This window comes from Cherax quadricarinatus, chromosome 25, assembly GCF_038502225.1.
Source record: "Cherax quadricarinatus isolate ZL_2023a chromosome 25, ASM3850222v1, whole genome shotgun sequence".
In the NCBI taxonomy this organism is placed as follows: Eukaryota; Metazoa; Arthropoda; class Malacostraca; order Decapoda; family Parastacidae; genus Cherax; species Cherax quadricarinatus.
In genome coordinates, this window is record NC_091316.1 from 29,048,790 (window position 1) to 29,069,168 (window position 20,379).

At 44.3% G+C, this 20,379-nt stretch overlaps 1 protein-coding gene across 1 annotated transcript in view; it reads right to left on the minus strand.

Moving 5' to 3' along the window:
- LOC128689934 (carboxylic ester hydrolase) overlaps positions 1-20,379 on the minus strand; it is a 182,286-nt gene that overhangs the window by 38,450 nt on the left and 123,457 nt on the right. Inside the window, exon 7 of the mRNA XM_070088707.1 lies at positions 15,072-15,222. Coding sequence (XP_069944808.1) covers positions 15,072-15,222 — 151 coding nt within the window. The remainder of the gene's footprint in view (positions 1-15,071; positions 15,223-20,379) is intronic.

Genomic DNA, 20,379 nt, shown 5'->3' on the forward strand with positions numbered 1-20,379 from the left:
ACAGCTTCTTTTTTCCAATGTGTGATGCACAATTTGACTTATAACTTGGTCAGAGATGAAGCATATCTGGAGAACTTAGTGGATTATATTGATGACTGGTGGCAACACTTGACATGTCTCAGAGAGTTGAGTAATTAGTACACTACAACTTCATGGTGAACTTGGCTAAGTGTAGTTTTGAACAAGCCAAGATTAGATATCTTGGTTTTTGCATAGGTCAAGGTGAGGTTGCTCCTAATGATGCAAAGGCTCATGCCATTTTGGCCTTTCCAGTACTGCTAGAAAGGGAGTTCAGAGATTTCTTGGTTATTACCTCAACCTTTGTCCTAATTTTCCTCGGGTTCAGCAGCAGCAAAGTTAGGTTTTGCTTGATTTATGATTGCACATTGTCGTTCACTAGGTTCAGGTGCTTGCTCTAGTCTGTTCCTTTCTCGAGGAACCTTAACCTTAGCAATCCCCTTTACTTACATATAGATGCAAATAATTATGTGGTGGGTTTTGGGTTTCTACAGAAGTCATAAAGCACTGACACACACTATCCTATATGCTACTAAACTCAAAAGTTACCAGAAAAACTATGCCACGATTGAGGAAGAGGCATTAACTCTAGTGGTGGTGTTAGATCGATGTGTATTTAGGCACCTCTCAATTCAAAATTACTGTATTCTAGGACTACATACAACCCTCTTTTCTTCATGATTTCTATGAAATAAAAAAGTACTAGGAGAGAGATGATCTCTCCATATCCATCTTCATGATATTAGTATTAATCGTATCAGTGATAATAGTAATATCATAGCAGACGTTCTCTCATCCTTGATTACAAATGAGAAATTAAAATTAACGTAATTTTATTCCCAGGTACTTGTTTGTTAGTAACTTTACTTGTTGTTTTCATTAAAATCAGTAGAGTAACTTAAGTACTGACCTCACTTATATATATGTTTTACTTATATATATGCCTCTACTAATGTTCTGGTGAGTTATTGATGAAGACAGTTGAGTGTTGAGCTGAAGTGTGGCTCCTGTGACACTTGCCTATGAACTGCGCCATCCAGTGGTTTGACTTTCAAATCACTACACACCTTTCAGGCCACTCCAAAACTTTATTCCACTACCGCTATATTAAAGCAGAATGACAGATGTCTTCATTCAGCCGCCATAGGTTATTATGCTTGTGCAGTCTCCATCACTGTCTTGAGCTCTCTGGAGTCATACCCATCAAGAAATACATCCACCACTCTGCCGCCTCCACTATATTAGTATCATAGTACATTCTACAGTGATTGATACACAAAATTTACATGTTTGATGTGCATGGCACATGAGTGATTTGCAGTTATGATATATAATAAAGTGACATCAGTTACAGGCATTTAACACACCCACTAGTGTGTTTGTTATATTCGATGCATGACTGAAGTGGAGCACGGTTGTGCTCTGCACCCCTTTGCTGTTTTCAGGCAAGCTCTCATAGCAACAACATGGTGCTGAGTGTACGGCGTAGGGTGAATATCGTCAGTACTGAGCTGCTTCGTGGGACGATTTCCCCTTCAACGGCACAAGTGTTGCTACCGATGATCATCAGAGAGACATATGGAATACAGGACAACAAGGTATATGGTGTCGCCCTGAATGGGACCTTCAGAATCTTCGTTAAGTTGAATTCGACGGCTGTGTATGAGTCGTTGGTTACAAGATTCCAGGATGTGAGTCTAGATGCAACTCCTGCTGTAAGGGTGCGTCTCATAGATGTGTCTTGACATTTTACGTGGGTGAAGTTGCGCAACATACCCTTTGAGGCATACGAGGCTGACATCAGGAACATGTTTGAGGCGTATGATACTGTGCATCTGGCAACCCAAGGCAAGTGGGCAGCAGGTGCATACATAGGATGACTGGAGGGTACGTTTTCCCTCAAAATGACCCTGAGACATCCAATCCCATCTTACGTTGTGATGACGGAGTTCCAGACCCAGATTCTTGTGTCTTATGCTGGGCAACGAGGTACGTGCAGGTTGTGTGGGGAGTATGATCACATGGCGGCGACGTGTGTACAACAGAGGAGGGGGATGGCGCAGACTGGGGGAGCACCAGTTGCAGGCGTGGACGCCGTTGTGGAGAGCCCCACGGCCAAACAAAGGAGTGGGCGCCTGTGGAGTGATGTGGTTGAAGATACCCTTGTGGTGAAAGATGTGTGTGATGTAAGATGTGATGAGCCAGAAATGGCTACTTTGTTGGTGACAAGGGCAGAAGTGCTTGTGCAGGAGGAGGTGAGGGCACTGGAGGAAAAGCTGGACGAGGTTTTGTAAACTTTAACTCTGCCTAGGGAGGATGATGCTTCTGTACAGGGTAATGTCTCTGAGTTGCAAGAGGAGAAGAGTGTCAGGACATGCATGGGAAGGAAGGAGGGGACCAGCAGGCACAAAGAGGCGTCGCCGTGTTCTGTGGAACATGAAACAGTGGAGGTTGAGGTGCATTATGAGGGATCCTCGAAAGACAACATGGCAGTGGAGGGCATCACGAGGAAGAGTGCAGCGGCATCAGACTCAGACGATATCCTGACGCCGGTGCAGAGGTCTGGGAGGAAGGAAGAATATTGTCCAGGATAAAAGGCATCGAAAGAAGGGGGGCGGGGTGAATGGTGAGAAATCATGTGTTGGCCCTGGGGCAGGAGGCCCTGGGAAGGAGGAGAGGAGGAAGGGTTGGAAATTATAAGAAGGCCTTAGGTGTATGACTGTGAATGTGAATAGACTGTGTAATAGTGTGAAGAGGGAATGTTTTCGTATGCTTCTGTGTAAATATCGAGTGGATGTAGTGTTTCTACAGGAACATAATTTCAGGGAGGGGAGAGTGCTGGAGGTGGAAGGGTTTAAGGTAATAACTCTGCCATTTGCACGTCTGAAAGGTGGTGTGGGTTTATTGATAAAGGAGGCGAGCCCATTTGTGTTGATAATAAGTGAGGGGGGAGGGGAAGGGTGTTGCATGTGGATGGGTGGTGGATGGGGCAGAGGGCAACCTCTGTAAGTGTGTATGCACCAGCAGAAAACGATGTGGAAGTAAAGTAGGGATTTGTATGTGATGACCTAGTTTTCTCCTTACGGGGTTTTCCTATGGTGGCCATCGTTGGTGGGGACTGGAATTGTGTTATTAGAAGGGCTGATGTGGAACCAAAAGGGCGGGGCACATGTCGGCAGCCTTACAAAATCACTTGGGGGTGGATGTTCAGTTGAGGGATGTGGTAGGTGGGGGGGTGGGAGGTGGAACATACTTTTGTAAGGAGGGGTTATGCAGCTAGGTTAGATAGGTTGTACATATCTCACGGGGTCTTGTCAAAGTTTGTCTGTACAATAGAAGTAGCTTTTTCAGATCATTGGGCAGAGGTGGAGTGGAAGTCACTAGCTGGTATCTCTAGGGGATACTGGAAGTTAAATACGAGTGTATTAGGAGATGAGGATGGGTTGAATGGTTTTACAATGCTGTGGGAGGGGTTAAGTGATGAGGTAAAAGGAGTGGAGGATGTGGTGACGTGGTGGGATGGTGTGGCTAAGGAACGTATTCGGCATTATTACATGCGAGAAGGGAAACAAATTAATTCTTTAAAATATGGGCTTGCTAACTATTTGGAGGGCAGGTTAAGGGGTTGTTATGTAAGGGGGGCAGTGGCAGGTACTTATCCTATGGACGACATTATGGCAATTAAGGGGAGGTTGCGCAAAATCCAGGACAAGAGGTCCCAAGTGGTGAGGGTAATGGTGGGGGTGGAAGAGGCATTATGGGGCGATAGGCCGTCATCGTGTGTATTGCGTAGGCAAAAGCAACGACAGCAGTCAACGGCTATTCCATGGTTGGACGTTCATGAGTCAGTGGGTGGGTATAGGATGGGTCAGGCTATACAAGCTACAGATGGGATGGGGGCATTTGCGGATAAGTGGTATGAGCAGTATTGGCAAAGGGAAGGGGTAGGAGCTGGGGATTTAGAGCAGGTGTGTGGGAGTGTGATATGTTGGTTGGGAAACAGTGATAGGGAAGCACTGGGTGGAGAAATAACTGAGGGGGAAATATGGAGGGCTTTAAGTGAAATGCGAAAGGGCAAAGTCCTGGGAATTGATGGACTCCCGGCAGAGTTCCATCAACAGCATTGGGAGCTAATGAGGGGGTTTTTGGTTAGGTTATTAAATTTAATGAAGGAGAGGAGAAAGTTGGGAGAGAAGAAGGCAACAGCTGTAGTAGTCTTGGTACCGAAGGGTAAGGGGCAGCATATGCTTAGGGAATACCGGGCAATATCGTTGGTGTGCGCGGATTACAAGTTGTTCGCTAAGATTTTGGGAAATAGGTTTAAGTGTGTAGTAGGGTGGGTCGTATCGAAAACTCAGTTTAGGTTACCAGGGAGGTCTATGGTGGAGGGACATGGGCTACTACGAGATTTCGTGGAAGAAAAAGGGAAGTAAGGGGTGGGGTTTGGTGCCACTTGGCTGGCAAAGAGCATATGACAGTGGAGTGAGAAGCATTGAGAGCTATCCTTCAGGAACAGGGTTTTGGAGAGGAAATAGTGTGATGGATAGATGCGTTGTATCGTAGAGCAATGTCGAGGGTACAGATTAATGGAAGACTGAGGGGGAGGATTGTAATGGGTAGGGGACTTCGACAGGGGTGTCCTATGTCATAGCTATTGTTTGCATGCATACAGGACCCCTTTTATAGAATGGTGGAGCAGCAAATGCGCATTAGTGGGGAAGAAGGGAGTGGAGATGGGAGGGTTTGGCCAGTCCTAATAGGGTATGTAGATGATACTACTGTTCTGGTTAGGGAGGGGATGTCAATGGATGCCTTAGATGGGGTAGTAAACATGTTTGCAGGTGCAACTGGTATGAAAGTGAATTCAGAAAAGTCCATGGTCATGGGGTTAGGAGCTTGGGCAGGGAGGGTTGAGTGGGGTTGTGCAGTCGTGACAAGGCGGGTGAATTTGTTAAAAAATTGTGGTCTTATCTATGCAGATGATCAGGATGTAACACGTGTGGAAAATTTGGTTAGGTTGGTAGACGGGATTCTGGGTTGCTTGGGAGCATTGAGGCCTTATCATTTGACCCTTATGCAGCATGCCATTGTTATTAACGTCTTACTGTATAGTAAGGTATGGCACGTGGCAGCCATGTTCCCTTTAACTGGGACGGCAATTGTGAACATGCTTTGGAGGGTTTTTAAATTCTTGTGGGGTTCGGGCTGTGATTGGCTTAAAAGGGATATGGTAATGTTACCTGTGCATCAGGGGGTTGGGTTTGATGGATTTAAAGCAAAGGGTCAAATGTATCTTCATTAAGAGGGAGGTGATGAGGGAAGGTGTGGGTGGGGGATGGTTTGTCAAGATACACGGTAGATTGAAACATATGTATAATGGGGTAGAGTTGCATGTGTGTGAAACTATTTTGAGGGCTCTGGTGTTGACTCGGGATCTGGGGAAGGTAAAAATAGGTAGGTTGTGTAGGATGTTAATGGGGAGGGTAGTGGCATCGGTGGAGGGGATTTTCTCCATGTATGACTGGGGAAGTGTATTGGGTAGGTTCAGTAGGTTGAGGTTAGAACCCCGTGGCCATGAAGTGATGTATCGGTTTTTGCATGGAATTTTACCGTCGGGTGTGGTTCTATGGGATCGACAAGTGGTTGGGGGGGGGGTAGGCTGTGGAATGTGTGGAGGGGAGGATTCGGCGTTCCACATAGTGTATATTTGTGAGGGGATGGGGAGCATCAGGGGTTGGTTGAGCAGGGTGCTGCATAGGATAGGGGGTAAAGGCATTTCTGATCTGCGGGCGTTAAGTCTTGACGTGAGGGGTATGGATGAGAGTATCATTAGGGACTGTGGGGTACATTATGGTAGATTATATATACATATCGTGGGGAATGCTGGGGAAAGGGGTTTGCGAGGTGAAGCGGCGGGTATTGGCGGTTACGTTTCATAAAACGTTGTGTGGAAACAGGGATATTTATGGGCGGCGGTGGGAGCCGGATTTTCCAGTGGGATACAGAGAACTTACGTTAAGGGTTTTATTAGAATTGTAAATCAGGAGGGAGGGGTAGGATAGGGATGGCATATGCTACTGTGGGAAGGGATGTCAGGGGTATGAAACAAAGTCGCCTCCGTGGGGTTGACAGTTGCAAAGGATGTGTGTGATTTGTTGGGAGTGCGAGTGTGTGGAATAACTTACTTTTTCTGATGTGTAACGCACATGGGTTATAGGATGGGTAAGGGCATGTCAAAGTTGTGGCTGTCTGTGCCAGCAGCCAGCACGAGTGTAAACTGTGTTTTGTCCTGTACCCCATGTGTATTCATAGACACTTCCATCATGCAAGATGGAAGATGTCCACATATAAGCGGGACACGGGATTGTCATCATGGGGAGTACTCTTTTATTTAGTTATTTACGGTAGAAATGGTAGGGTTACAAGTAAAAGTTTTTATATACGTTGCTTAGGGTTAAGTTGAACGTCACTGTTGTAACTTTCCTAGAAATATTTATCACTGGCAGTTAATGTTACCTGGTTGAGGCGACATTGTGTTAGACTAGGTTATAACACACTTATGTTAATATTTGATATTCAGTGTACTGTGTCTTGGTGTTATTGTGAACACCGATGATTATATACTTGAGGTTATTACTTAATGTACCGTGAGGATGTAAGTAAGCATGTTGGTGATAGTTGTTATGGTGTTTTGCGGGGGGGGGGGGTATATTAAGTGTGAAAAGTTTCTGTTGTTTAAGGTAATAACGCCTTTATGATATTGTATACAATTGTTTCAAAATGTATCTTGTAGAATGTGTTTGTCTTATTTAAGGTATTGTGTATCTAGTGTTCTTGTACCTTGCATGATTGTACTTATCCTACAGTGACAAGATCAGTTAGGATACGTTTTAAATTAAGGTTATTTAATATAAAGTTTATTTAAATGAATGAATATGAGTTCTTATCAATGTGCTTGTGTGGGCGTGGGGGGGGATGCGTCAGCTGTGTAGCAACACTGGCAATATTTAAATTGTATAATCCAGCTTTGTTTGATGTAAGATCGTAGTTAAGATCGATGTATTATTTTCTGTAACTGGGGATGTTTTTTGAGTTTGTTCTTAGCACATACATGTATCATAGACATTTTATTATAATTTATCATCGCTTGTATTGTAGCAATGTTTTAAATAAAATAAAAAAAGTGTGTTGTGTGGGTGTGGATGTGTCGTGCCGAATAGGCAGAACTTGCGATCTTGGCTTAAATAGCAACGCTCATCTTGCCATATAGGACAAGTGAAAATTTGTGTATGCAATAATTTCGCCAAAGTCATTCTGAACCTAATGAAAAAAAATATATTTCACTGTGTTTGTTTAATATTAAATTGTTGTAAACGTATCTAAAATGTATTTAGTTGGGTTAGGCTAAAATAAATTGTTCTTGTTATAATAAGGCTAGGTAAGTTTTCTAAGATTCTTTTGGTGCAAAATTCTAAATTTTTATATTACCATTAATGAAAAAAATATATCTTTAAACGTATAAGAGAAAATTTTAGAGAGGACTTAATTTTAATTGAGTTCTTGCTAATTGACCAGTTTTACATATTCGGCACGACAGATGTATTACCCTCGGAGACAAAGACGCCATAATTAGTGTACATATTATTTTTCATCTAATATTAGAAGACCAGGAGAACTACCATTAGTCAACATGGCGTGCAGTTATAGACGCAGGATTAACACTGTCGGTGTTGAACTTCTCAGTGGGGCAATAACGCCAGCTTCAGCCCAGGTATTACTACCTAAAATCATCAGAGACACATATGGAATTCAGGATGGAGAGTTGTACGGCGTAGCATTGAACGGAGCACGTAGATTTTTTGTGAAACTGCTCTCAGCAACGGTTTATGAGTCGTTGGTCAACCGTTTTCAGGACGTAAGTCTTGATGCAACACCAGCTGTGCGTGTGAGGATGATCGATGTATCCAGACATTATACATGGATTAAACTGCGTAATGTCCCCTTTGAGGCGGATGAGACAGATATCAGAAAATTTTTTGAGGAATACGGAACTGTTCATTTGGCCCAGCATGGTAAGTGGGTGTCGGGTGCCTACACAGGTATGCCGGAGGGCACTTTTAACCTAAAAATGACATTGCGACACCCCATACCATCTTACGTGTACCTAAAGGAATTCAGGACACAGGTCATGGTGTCATACGCGGGGCAAAGGCGTACATACCGACTATGTGGGGAATATGATCACATAGCGGAGGAGTGTGGGAAGCGGCAACGAGCTCCTGGCTCAGGGGCGGAGACATCCGCTTCTACACCGGGGGAAGCAGGCGTTGATCAACGACGTGAAGGAGGGCGTGGTCGTCTATGGAGCGAGATAGTGGATGAGGCGTATAAGGCTGGGGAAGAGGGTGAGGCCCTTGACCAGTTACCTGGTCCAGACACACTTCCAGTGGATCGGGTTGAGCAAAAAGTACAGGAGGAAGTGTTGGAACTTGAGGAGGAATTAGCCGAGGTTCTGAAGTCCTTGTCACCGCCTGAGGAGGTGGCTGCTCCTGACAGGGTGGTAGAAGACGAGGTGAAGGCTGTGGGGCATCAAAAACAGAACTATTCGGACGACGGGAGTGACAGCGTGACTGAGGTGTCACCGAGATCTTTGCCACTGTGTACAGTGGAGGTAGAGGTACATTGTGAGGCATCCCCAGACCAAGCCATGGAGGATGCGCCTGTCACAAGAAAGAGAGCCGCTGCATCGGATTCAGATGATGTCCTAACGCCAGCGCAGCGGACTGGGAAGCAAATATGGGCAGAAGGTGAAGGTAGTGGTGGCCATGACAGGAGGCACCGAAAGAAGGGGGGGGGAGAGAGGGAAGTGTGCAGGTGACAAGTGGTCCCACACGTTCTGGTGGCCATCGGAAGAGTGAAGAGAGGAGGCAGGGGTGGAAACTTTAATAGGCCTCCGGTGTATGACAGTAAACGTTAATGGTTTGTGTAATAGTGTAAAGAGAGAATGGTTTCGAATGTTTCTGAATAAATTTAGAGTGGATGTTGTGTTCCTACAGGAGCACAATTTTAAGGAGGGTAGGGTGTTGGAGATGGAGGGGTTTCAGGTGGTAACCCTGCCATCTTCCCGTTTGAAAGGGGGGGTGGGTATATTAATTAGGGAGGTGAGCCCATTTGTTTTGCAGAGAAGTGAGGGGGGGAGGGGGAAGGGTGTTGCGCGTAGATGGTTTGTGGATGGGAAAACGTGTGGCTTCTATTAGCGTATATGCGCCTGCAGAGAATAACGTACAGGTGAAGCAGGAGTTTGTGTGCGAGGACCTTGTGTTTTTTTTTCGTGCATTACCGGAGGTGGCAATAGTAGGAGGTGATTGGAACTGCGTCATTAGGAGGGCTGATGTGGAACCGAAAGGGGCAGGTTATGTGTCGGTGGCCCTACGAGATTTATTGACGGATATTAGGTTAAGAGACGCATTCGAGGGGGGGGGGCGTGGGAGACAGAGCATACATTTGTTAGGAGAGGGTATGCAGCGAGGTTAGATAGAGTGTATCTTTCTCACGGGGTTGTAGTGAGAGCTTTCAAAACTGTTGAAGTAGCATGGTCAGATCATAGAGCAGTGTTGGTGGAGGTTGGGTGGGAGGCGCTTGCAGAAATATACAGGAGTTACTGGAAATTAAATATAAGTGCATTGAGTGATGAGGAGGGGTTAGAGGGATTTTCTGTCCTGTGGAAGGAGCTTAGCGAGGAGGCACAGGGAGTGGAAGATGTCGTACAATGGTGGGATTGTGTTGCCAAGGAAAGGATTAGGAAATATTATGTGGGGGTAGGCAAACGTATAAATGATTTTAAATATGGGCTTTCAAATTATCTGGAGGACAGGTTACAGGGCTGTTATGGGAAGGGGGCTGTGGGGGGCAACTATCCTATGGATGAAATTGTCGAGGTCAAGGGGAGACTGAGGGAGTTACAAAATGAGAAGTTTCAAGCGGTAAGGGTGCAGGCAGGGGTAGAGGAGGTGCTTTGGGGAGACAAACCATCGGCGTGTGTTGCGACGTCAAAAACAAAGACAGCAGGTTACAGCTATTCCGAGGTTAGAGGTACACGAGATGGCGGGGGGTTATAGAATGGGTCAGGAGATACTAACTACAAAAGGAATGTGTGTGTATGCGGATAAATGGTATGAAGGGTATTGGAGAAGTGGGAAGGTGGGAAATGTGGATTTAGGGAATAGTGATAGAAAGGCTTTAGGGGGGGTAATAACAGAGGAGGAAATAGAGTTGGCTTTAAGGGGAATGAGGAAAGGCAAAGCACCGGGAATAGACGGTCTCACGGCTGAATTTTATCTCCAACATTGGGAGGTGATAAGGGGTTTCATGGGTAGGTTATTTAATCAGATGAAGGAGAAGGGTGTGATGGGGGACAAGCAAGCAACAGCAGTTGTAGTGTTGGTCCAGAAGGGTAAGGGGCAGCACACCCTCAAGGAGTACTGTGCCATATCTCTGTTATGTGCTGATTATAAGTTGTTCGCTAAAGTCTTGGGTAATCGGTTCAAATGTGTGGTAGGGAGAGTGGTTTTGAAAACGCAGTATGGTTTTCCTGGAAGGTCGATGATTGAGGGTCATGGAATACTGAGAAGTTTTGTAGAGTCAAAAGGGGGGGGGGAGGGAGGGCGGCGTTGTTGGCTTTAGACTGGCAGGGGGCCTATGACAGGGTGGAAAGAGGAGCATTGGGAGCTATACTTAGGAGGCAGGGTTATGGGGAAGAAATAGTTAATTGGGTAACCACGTTGTACAATGGAGCTAAGATGAGGGTACAGATTAATGGATGCTTGGGGGAAGAGATTGTAATGGGTAGGGGACTTAGGCAGGGGTGTCCCATGTCACAAATGTTGTTTGCGTGCATTCAGGACCCCTTCTATAGAATGGTTGAACGTTGTGTATGTGACACGAGTGGAGGTATGGGGGGGGGGGGTAGGGAATGTGTGGCCGGGAATAATAGGATACGTAGACGATACAATAGTCCTGGTTCGGGAGGGGATGGCGTTGGGTGTTTTGGATGATGTGCAACAGTTCGGAAATGCAACAGGGATGCAGGTAAATAGAGAGAAGTCAATGATCATGGGGTTGGGTGATTGGGTGGAGGGGGGGGGAGATGTAACGTTGTGAGAAAACAAACGGTGTCTTTAAAAATTTGTGGTATCACCTATAAGGATGATTTGGACGCTGCTCGAGAGGAAAACTCGAATAGATTAATGGAAAGGATTCAGGGGCGTCTGGGTGCATTGCGACCTCATCATCTGACTCTCGTGCAACGAGTGATTGTTATAAATGTATTATTGTATAGTAAGGTTTGGCACGTAGCAGCCGTGTTCCCATTAACAGGGACGGCGATTGTGGGAATTCTGAGACGAGTGTTTAACTTCTTGTGGGGTTCAAGGTGCGATTGGCTGAGGAGAGAGGTTGTAATGTTACCTGTGTGCCAGGGTGGGTTGGGGTTGATGGATCTGAGAAGGAGGATTAAATGTGTGTTTCTTAAATGGGAGGTTTTGCGCGAAGGTGTGAGTGGAGGGCAGCTGGGAAAAGTATATGATAGGTTGGGTAAGTTGTATGGTGGTGTGGAGTTGAGGGAATGTGAAACTATTTTGAGGGCTTTGATGTTGGTTAGAGAACCCAGGAAAATTCGAGTAAGGATTTTGTGTAAGCTGCTTGCAGACAGGATTGTTGTACCAGTTGAGGGATTGTTCCCCATGTACGCATGGAAGAGTATTTGGTATAGGTTTAGCAAGTTGAAGTTAAAGCCTAGGGTAAGGGAGGTAACGTATCGTTTTTTGCATGGCATACTACCGTCGGGGGAGGTTTTAAGAACCAGAGGGGTAATTGTGGGTGGAAGGTGTGGAATCTGTGGGGAGGATGAGACGGCGTTCCATGCAGTATACTTTTGTGGGGAACTGGAGGGTGTTAGGTATTGGTTAAGTAGGGTAGTACAGGGGGTGGGGTGCCGAGGGGTGTCGGTTCTGCGTGCACTAAGCCTAGATGTGGGAGGGTTCGATGAGAGTGTTATAAGAGCTTTGGATTATATAATAGTGGATTATATATATATATCGTGGGTGATGAGGGGGAGGGGGAATTGTGAGGTGCGGAGGCGGGTACTAGCGGTAACGGTTTATCGTACGATGTGTCGTAATAGAGAACTGTATGGGAGGAGGTGGGAGGAGGATTTTTCGGAAGGGTATAGAATGTTAACGTTAGGGTTTCTCATCAATCTACGACTTGGGCTGAGTGAGTAAGGGGGGGGGTTGGGGATTACATACGGGAAGGGGGTTTTCAGGGGGACACAGCGGGGTCGCCTCCTGGGGAGGGGTGAGAGTAAGGTGTATGTGGGTATATGAAGGTGTAGATGAGTGGCATACGTGTATGTAGCATGCAAGTGGGCACAGAAAGCAAAGGTGATATCAAGTAATTACGTAGTACCGAATGGAGAATTCTGTGTTTGATGTGTCAGGGTCGTCATGACCTTCTTCATGTATTAAGTGTGAATGGTGTAAAGATTATAGTTTTAAGACCGTGAAGAGCTTTAGGGCTTATGTAGAGTGTGCGTTTATAGCCTTTATTGGGCATATTTCATGTGCGATAATTGTATCCCAATGAGAGGTTATTTAAATTATGTTTGTGTTGAGTGTTGTGGGTTTTTAGCGAGTGTACTGTCTTTATTTTAGCATTATATAATGTGCTCATCCAGTTGCTGCGAGATGGAACGCTAATGACTTCCATAAATTGTAATGCCTCGTTAAACAAGTTTGTAATGGGACAGTATGGTTTAGTCTCAGATTTTATATAATGTGCTCAGGCATTGGAAGAGGCTGTAGTAATATTTAGTAACATTTGTTAATATTTATTTAGTATAAGTGTGAGGCTTAGGATTTTTTTTTTTTTTTTTTTTTTTCTTTCTTTCTTTCTTTCTTTCTTCAATGCTTAAAGAGAGATTGTAGTGAGGCACGTATGTATGTGCTTAGGTACTTCTTATTGTATAGGGGTTAATTTTGGGAAGAGCATGTAATTGTTTTTAACTGAGATTGTGATGTAGGTTATTACTCTGATTATCTCCTGTGAAGGTTGTGAACTTTTGTCATATGTCCGTCATAGTATGTTAACTATACAAATCTGAAAGTTGTATATAGTTTATATTTTATATAGTTTATATAGTTATAGTTTATATTGTTTATCATAGTATGTTATATGGAAAATTTTGTGAGTGTATATGGGTAACCTCTTTTATGTCAATTACAATGTGTTGTTAATAATTGGTTAGTGTATGTTCTGTAGGATTGAGGATCCTACTGTACCCATTTTATATCTTTATTTAATATCAAGCTGTAAAGTTTTTAAATAAAATAAAAAAAAAAAAATTGACGGGATAACTGGATCGGAATTTATTCTGACAAACTTTTACAAAACCAGAAACAGGCTAAATGCTAAATGTTACATTTTGTAACACCAACTAAGCCAGTATGTTTTATACAATGCCTTAGGATAAACGAAAGAATTAGGTTCGATCAAAGGCAGGGGAGGTCAAATCTTTCTTCGGATCAGGAGCCCCTCACCTGACCCAAGGAGTTGCCACCTTCTGGGGAGGGAGGTGGCAACTTATTGATGGAAAGTGCCAACCAGTCCGTTACCAAAAACATTCACTGCAAGACTTAAGAAATCGTAATGACACGATTGCAAATAAACCATACCCCCGGCCGGGATTGAACCCGCGGTCATAGAGTCTCAAAACTCCAGCCAGTCGCGCTAGCCACTAGACCAGCTAGCCACAATAAGATTCATCCAACTAGGTATATTTCTACACCATAGGAAAGTTAGCACAGGCACCTCTGTGACCACAAATGCAAGTTTTTACAGACGAATCTCCAGCTAGCGTGGCCGTGACGAACTCTAGCTCAAGTCCCTTCACTGCCGTCAACATGACTTAAGAAATCGTAATGACACGATTGCAAATAAACCATACCCCCGGCCGGGGGAGTTTTGAGACTCTATGATCGCGGGTTCAATCCCGGCCGGGGGTATGGTTTATTCACTGCAACAATGTTAAACATTCTTCATCTCAAGAGAGGTTCCATAAGTCCGGTGAAGGGCTCTTCATCTTGGCCCTGACTTCCCTTTTCTTAGATCATACCTAGTTCCCATTCCCCCCCCTGGCGCTGAATGACCCCTGAGTTCTTAGCGCTTCCCCTAAAATATAAATATGCAAAGAGTTGTTAAGTTTGAGTTGTATTCTTCATTTGATTCTGTGGATGATAATAAGATTCAGAATGTATCTAACTACTGATTATTTTCTTAACTGGTTTTCTGCTTTTTATTTCAGTTTCGACTTAGAATAAATTTTTATATATGTAAGCTCTCTTTAATGTCTGCAAATGTCTGTACTCAAAACGGAATTGATTTCATCTCTATAGTAAACACCTTGTTTTTATAATGTTTTTCATATAATTATTCCTTCACCAGAACAACTAGGATATTATGTCATACTGTATCATTTTTATTAGTTTATGCATAATTATAATGTATATTAATTATATATGTAACTGAGGCACTTTTAAAGTTCTTATTTAAATTTTGCGACAAAAAAGAATTACATTTAGAAAAGACTGATTCGACATTCATAGTCGTATTATCTCGAGCGGCCATTTTGCATTTTCATTTCTGGTGGATTTAGCATGCACTTTTTGTGGAGGTCCTTCATCTGATTTTCCTTACAAACCATTCATCATGTCAGAAAAAATAAGGTATAAATTTCGTCTACTAAAAAAAAAAAACATGTAACTATTACACAGGGGTAATAGAGACAACTAATCTATTCACAGATCACCAAATTTAGTGAACAAGAAGTTAAAACTGATAAGGAAAATATAACGTTGCAGAATACACTTTAAGTGGGATTATGTAGAATATTATCAAGTCTATACATATTGCAACAAAATTCTCTCAGATTTGTTATGCAAACTGTGTTGTCTTCACTACTGTTGGCATTTCGTCACTTAGATCCAGCTAAAACTAACCATGAGAAGTGAAAGCACCATCGTCTCTCGTAACTCCAGCCATGAGGTCAACCATCTGGTGTCGTCCTTCAAGGATCAACTTAGCAGGCTCACCAGGAATGAAGTCGCCGTCCACCCGAGGAACGAAGGGTACTGGACTGATGAACCATTGCTGAGGAACAGGATAGAGCAAAGTAAAGAAGGTAACAGGTGAGTAGTAGAGATGTGAACATTTTATTAAAGAAAATTACACATACATATATATATATATATATATATATATATATATATATATATATACACACGGAATTCGCAAGAACAGGCGAAATATACACAAACACTGATCTCTGGCTGAAGGAGACTCGAACCTACGAACCTTGGAACAAGGTACGCAGTGCTTTACCATTCTCACCACATGGTAAAGCACTGCGTACCTTGTTCCAAGGTTCGTAGGTTCGAGTCTCCTTCAGCCAGAGATCAGTGTTTGTGTATATTTCGCCTGCTCTTGCGAATTCCTTGCTTTGTTAAAATCTCTAGTAAGGCTGATGCATGCAGGGGATGAGATGAAAAGCTGTAAGCCTTCTCCCTGAAAGCTGGCTGACTTGAATCAACGTCTAGCGCAAGCTGGGCGCCAAGGCATTGTCCAGTGTGGTGAGAATGGTAAAGCACTGCGTACCTTGTTCCAAGGTTCGTAGGTTCGAGTCTCCTTCAGCCAGAGATCGCTGTTATATATATATATATATATATATATATATATATATATATATATATATATATATATATATATATATATATATGCAATGTATATATATATATATATGCAATGTATATATATATATATATATATATATATATATATACAAAACAATCTCAGACAGGCGATCTTAACAATGCAAGACAAGCCACAGGGGTTGAAAATCTTTAGCTCAAGTACTTTCACACTTCTCAGTGCATTATCAGGAGCTGTGCAATGTTGCATATGTAACAGCAGGAGATGAAGGGTAAGTTATTAGAGTATGGTAGTGTGCAGGCACCAGCCAGTCTCTGCCTTCTTCTCCTGTTGTTGTCTTTGCAACATTGCACAGCTCCTGATAACGCACTGAGAAGTGTGAAAGTACTTGAGCTACAGATTTCCACCCCCCCCCCCGTGGCTTGTCTTGCCTCCCTCCTTACCTGTGAATATTCATTTCTTATCTTCGACTACTCTCCTAATTCTCCTGGGCCTATTCCTCATATACTTCTTCCATTCTCTATTGCATTTGGTTTTGGCCTCTCTACACTTCCGTGTGAACCAAGGGCTCGTTCTAGCCTACTCATTATATCTGTTGCCCTTGGGTACAAACTTCTCCTCTGCTGCCCTGCAAGTTGTTGCCACATTCCATCACCTCATTTTCTGAATTCCCTGCCGGTTCTCTGTCCCACTGAACTTCTTACAGGAAGTTCCTCATGCCTACGTAGTCCCCTCTCCTGTAGTTTAGCTTCATTCTCTCTGCCCTTCCTGCTTTCCTCTCCTCTTGTAACTCTATTTATTCAAAGCTCAGAATCACCTCATTGCTAGCTCCGAGGGGCCTTTCATACGTGATGTCCTCAATATCTACATTGCTCAAGATGAATACTAGATCCAGTCTTGCTAGTTCATCCTTTCCTCTCCCTCTGGTAGTCTTCCTAACGTGTTGATGCATGAGGTTTTCCAGTACCACCTCCATCATCTTAGCCCTTCACGTTTGTGTGTGTGTGTGTACTCACCTAGATGAGGTTGCAGGGGTCGAGTCCAAGCTCCTGGCCCTGCCTCTTCACTGGTCTTTACTAGGTCACTCTCCCTGAACCGTGAGCTTTATCATAATTCTGCTTAAAGCTATGTATGGATTCTGCCTCCACTACAGCGCTTCCCAAACTATTCCACTTCCTGACTACTCTGTGGCTGAAGAAATACTTCCTAATATCCCTGTGATTCATCTGTGTCTTCAACTTCCAACTGTGTCCCCTTGTTGCTGTGTCCCATCTCTGGAACATCCTGTCTTTGTCCACTTTGTCAATTCCTGTCAGTATTTTGTATGTCGTTATCATGTCCCCCTTATTTCTCTTGTCCTCCAGTGTCGTCAGGTTGATTTTCATTAACCTCTCCTCGTAGGACATACCTCTTAGCTCTGGGACTAGTCTTGTTGCAAACCTTTGCACTTTCTCTAGTTTCTTTACGTGCTTGGCTAGGTGTGGGTTCCAAACTGGTGCCGCATACTCCAATATGGGCCTAACGTACACGGTGTACAGGGTCCTGAAAGATTCCTTATTAAGATGTCGGAATGCTGTTCTGAGGTTTGCTAGGCGCCCATATGCTGCAGCAGTTATTTGGTTGATGTGCGCTTCAGGAGATGTGGCTGGTGTTATACTCACCCTAAGATCTTTTCCCTTGACCGAGGTTTGTAGTCTCTGGCCCCCTAGACTGTACTCCGTCTGCAGTCTTCTTTGCCCTTCCCCAATCTTCATGACTTTGCACTTGGTGGGGTTGAACTCCAGGACCTAATTGCTGGACCAGGTCTGCAGCCTGTCCAGATCCCTTTGTAGTTCTGCCTGGTCTTCGATCGAAAGAATTCTTCTCATCAACTTCATGATATCTGCAAACAGGGACACTTCGGAGTCTATTCCTTCCGTCATGTCGTTCACTAATACCAGAAACAGCACTGGTCCTAGGACTGACCCCTGAGGGACCCCGCTGGTCACAGGCTCCCACTCGGACACGTCGCCACGTACCATGACTCGCTACTGTCTCCCTGACGAGTATTCCCTGATCCATTGTAGTGCCTTCCCTGTTATCCCTGCTTGGTCCTCCACTTTTTTGCACTAATCTCTTGTGTGGGACTGTGTCAAGCGCCTTCTTGCAGTCCAAGAAAATGCAATCCACCCACCCCTCTCTCTCTTGTCTTCCTGCTGTCACCATATCATAGAACTCCAGTAGGTTTGTGACACAGGATTTCACGTCGCTGAAACCATATTGGCTGCTGTTGATGAGATCATTCCTTTCTAGATGTTCCAATACTCTTCTCCTGATAATCTTCTCCATGACTTTGCATACTATACATGTCAGTGACACTGGTCTCTAGTTTAGTGCTTCATGTCTGTCTCTTTTTTTAAAGATTGGGACTACATTTGCTGTCTTCCATGCCTAAGGCAATCTTTCTGTTTCGACAGATGTATTGAATATTGTTGTTAGGGGTAAACATAGCACCTCTGCTCCTTTTCTCAGGACCCATGGAGAGATGTTATCCGGCCCCATTGCCTTTGAGGTATCTAGCTCACTCACAAGCCCCTTCACTTCTTCCTTGGTTGTGTGTACTGTGTCCATCACTTGGTGGTGTGCTCCTCCTTTCTGTCTTTCTGGAGCCCCTTCTGTCTCCTCTATGAACACTTCTTTGAATCTCTTGTTGAGTTCCTCACATACTTCATGGTCATTTCTTGTTGTCTCTCCTCCTTCCTTTCTTAGCCTGATTATCTGGTCCTTGACTATTGTTTTCCTCCTGATGTGGCTATATAACAGCTTCAGGTCAGATTTGGCTTTCGCTGCTATGTCGTTTTCACATTGTCGTTGGGCCTCCCTTATTCTCCTGGGTCCTTTGCCTTCTATATTTCTTCCATTCCCTAGCACACTTGGTTGTTGCCTCCCTGCACCTTTGGGTGAGCCATGGGCTCATCCTGGCTTTTTCATTATTCCTGTTACCCTTGGGTACAAACCTCTCCTCAGCCTCCTTGCACATTGTTACTACATATTCCATCATCTCATTAATTGGCTTTCCTGCCAGTTCTCTGTCCCATTGAACTCTGTTCAGGAAGTTCCTCATTCCCGTGTAGTCCCCTTTCTTGTAGTTTGGCTTCATTCGTCTTGGCCTTCCTGCTTAACCCTCCACTTGTAGCTCTACTGTGTATTCGAAGCTTAAAACCACATGATCGCTGGCCCCAAGGGGTCTTTTATATGTGATGACCTCAATATCTGCACTACTCAAGGTGAATACTAGGTCCAGTCTTGCTGATTCATCCTCTCCTGTCTCTCTTATAGTGTCTCTTACGTGGTAGTACATTAAGGTTTCCAGTACCACCTCCATCATCTTAGCCCTCCATGTATCTTGGCTCCCATGAGGCTCCAAGTTCTCCTAATCGATCTCCTTGTGGTTAAAGTCAACTATGATCAGGAGCTTTGCCCTGCATCCATTAGCTATTCTGGCCACTGCAGCCAGTGTGTCAACCATCGCTCTATTGCTGTCGTCATAATCTTGCCTTGGCTTCCTGCTGTTCTGTTGTATGTTATACATCACTGCAATTACCACCTTGGGATCTCCAGAGTGAAGCATTCCTGCTCTCTAATCGCTTTCTTCTCCGCTGTCTCCTCTCTCCAGCTCATCAAAATTCTATCGGTTTTTGATCAGCAGTGCCACTCCTCCACCCCCCTGCTCCCTCTGTCTTTCCTCAGTATCTGGTATCCCGTTGGAAAGATGGCATCTCTTGTCATACATATAAGCTTGGTTTCTGTGAGAGCTATGATGTCCAGTGATGCCTCTTTGACTCTTTCGAGCCACTCCTCTCACTTATTTGTTATTCCATCAGCGTTTGTGTCCCATACCTTCAGTTTCCTTTCCAACATTGTGGTTTGGGGGACTGAGAGGGTGGGAGACTTGGTAGGGTACTGTGGGATTCTATAGCTGGGTGTTGGGTGGAAGCTGTGAGAATGGATTGTAGTGTGTGTTGGGATGGTGTGATAGGTTTTGGGGTTCTGAGGATAGTTCAGTGTGTGCTTTCCCTTGCTGCTTTGTCCTGCTCTGATTGACCTCTGCTGGTTCCATCCTTGTCTCCTTTCCTAGCTACTTTCGCTTTTTTGGCCTCTCCCTCAGCTGCTGTCATTCGGTTTGTGTTCTGTCTCTGTCTAGGAACACCCTCTTGTACTCTTCCAAGTATTTCAACCATGGTTTCTCTTGGAGGATCCTGTTCTGCACTGTTTCTGTCCTGAGAATCAGCTTGATCGGTCATTTTCTTCCCTTCAAGTACCCCCCTATTCTCTGAAAATTTACAATCTCGTCCATGTCTTCATCACCTATTTCCGTGATGATGTTCACAATCTTTTTTCTTTCCGCCTGTCGTCTTTTAGCGTGTGTCCTTTCCTCTCTCTCCTGAAGCCCATGGATAAACACTGATTTTGCCCTTTCCTCCTCCCATTGCCTCTCCCTCTGTAAGTCTGGTTCCTGTCTGTACATGGTCATTTTCTCCCTTGTTTTTTTCCAGTGGCTCTTGGTAGCATGGTTGTGCCTCTGCATTTGACCTATCACCCTCTCCATCTGCACCCAGC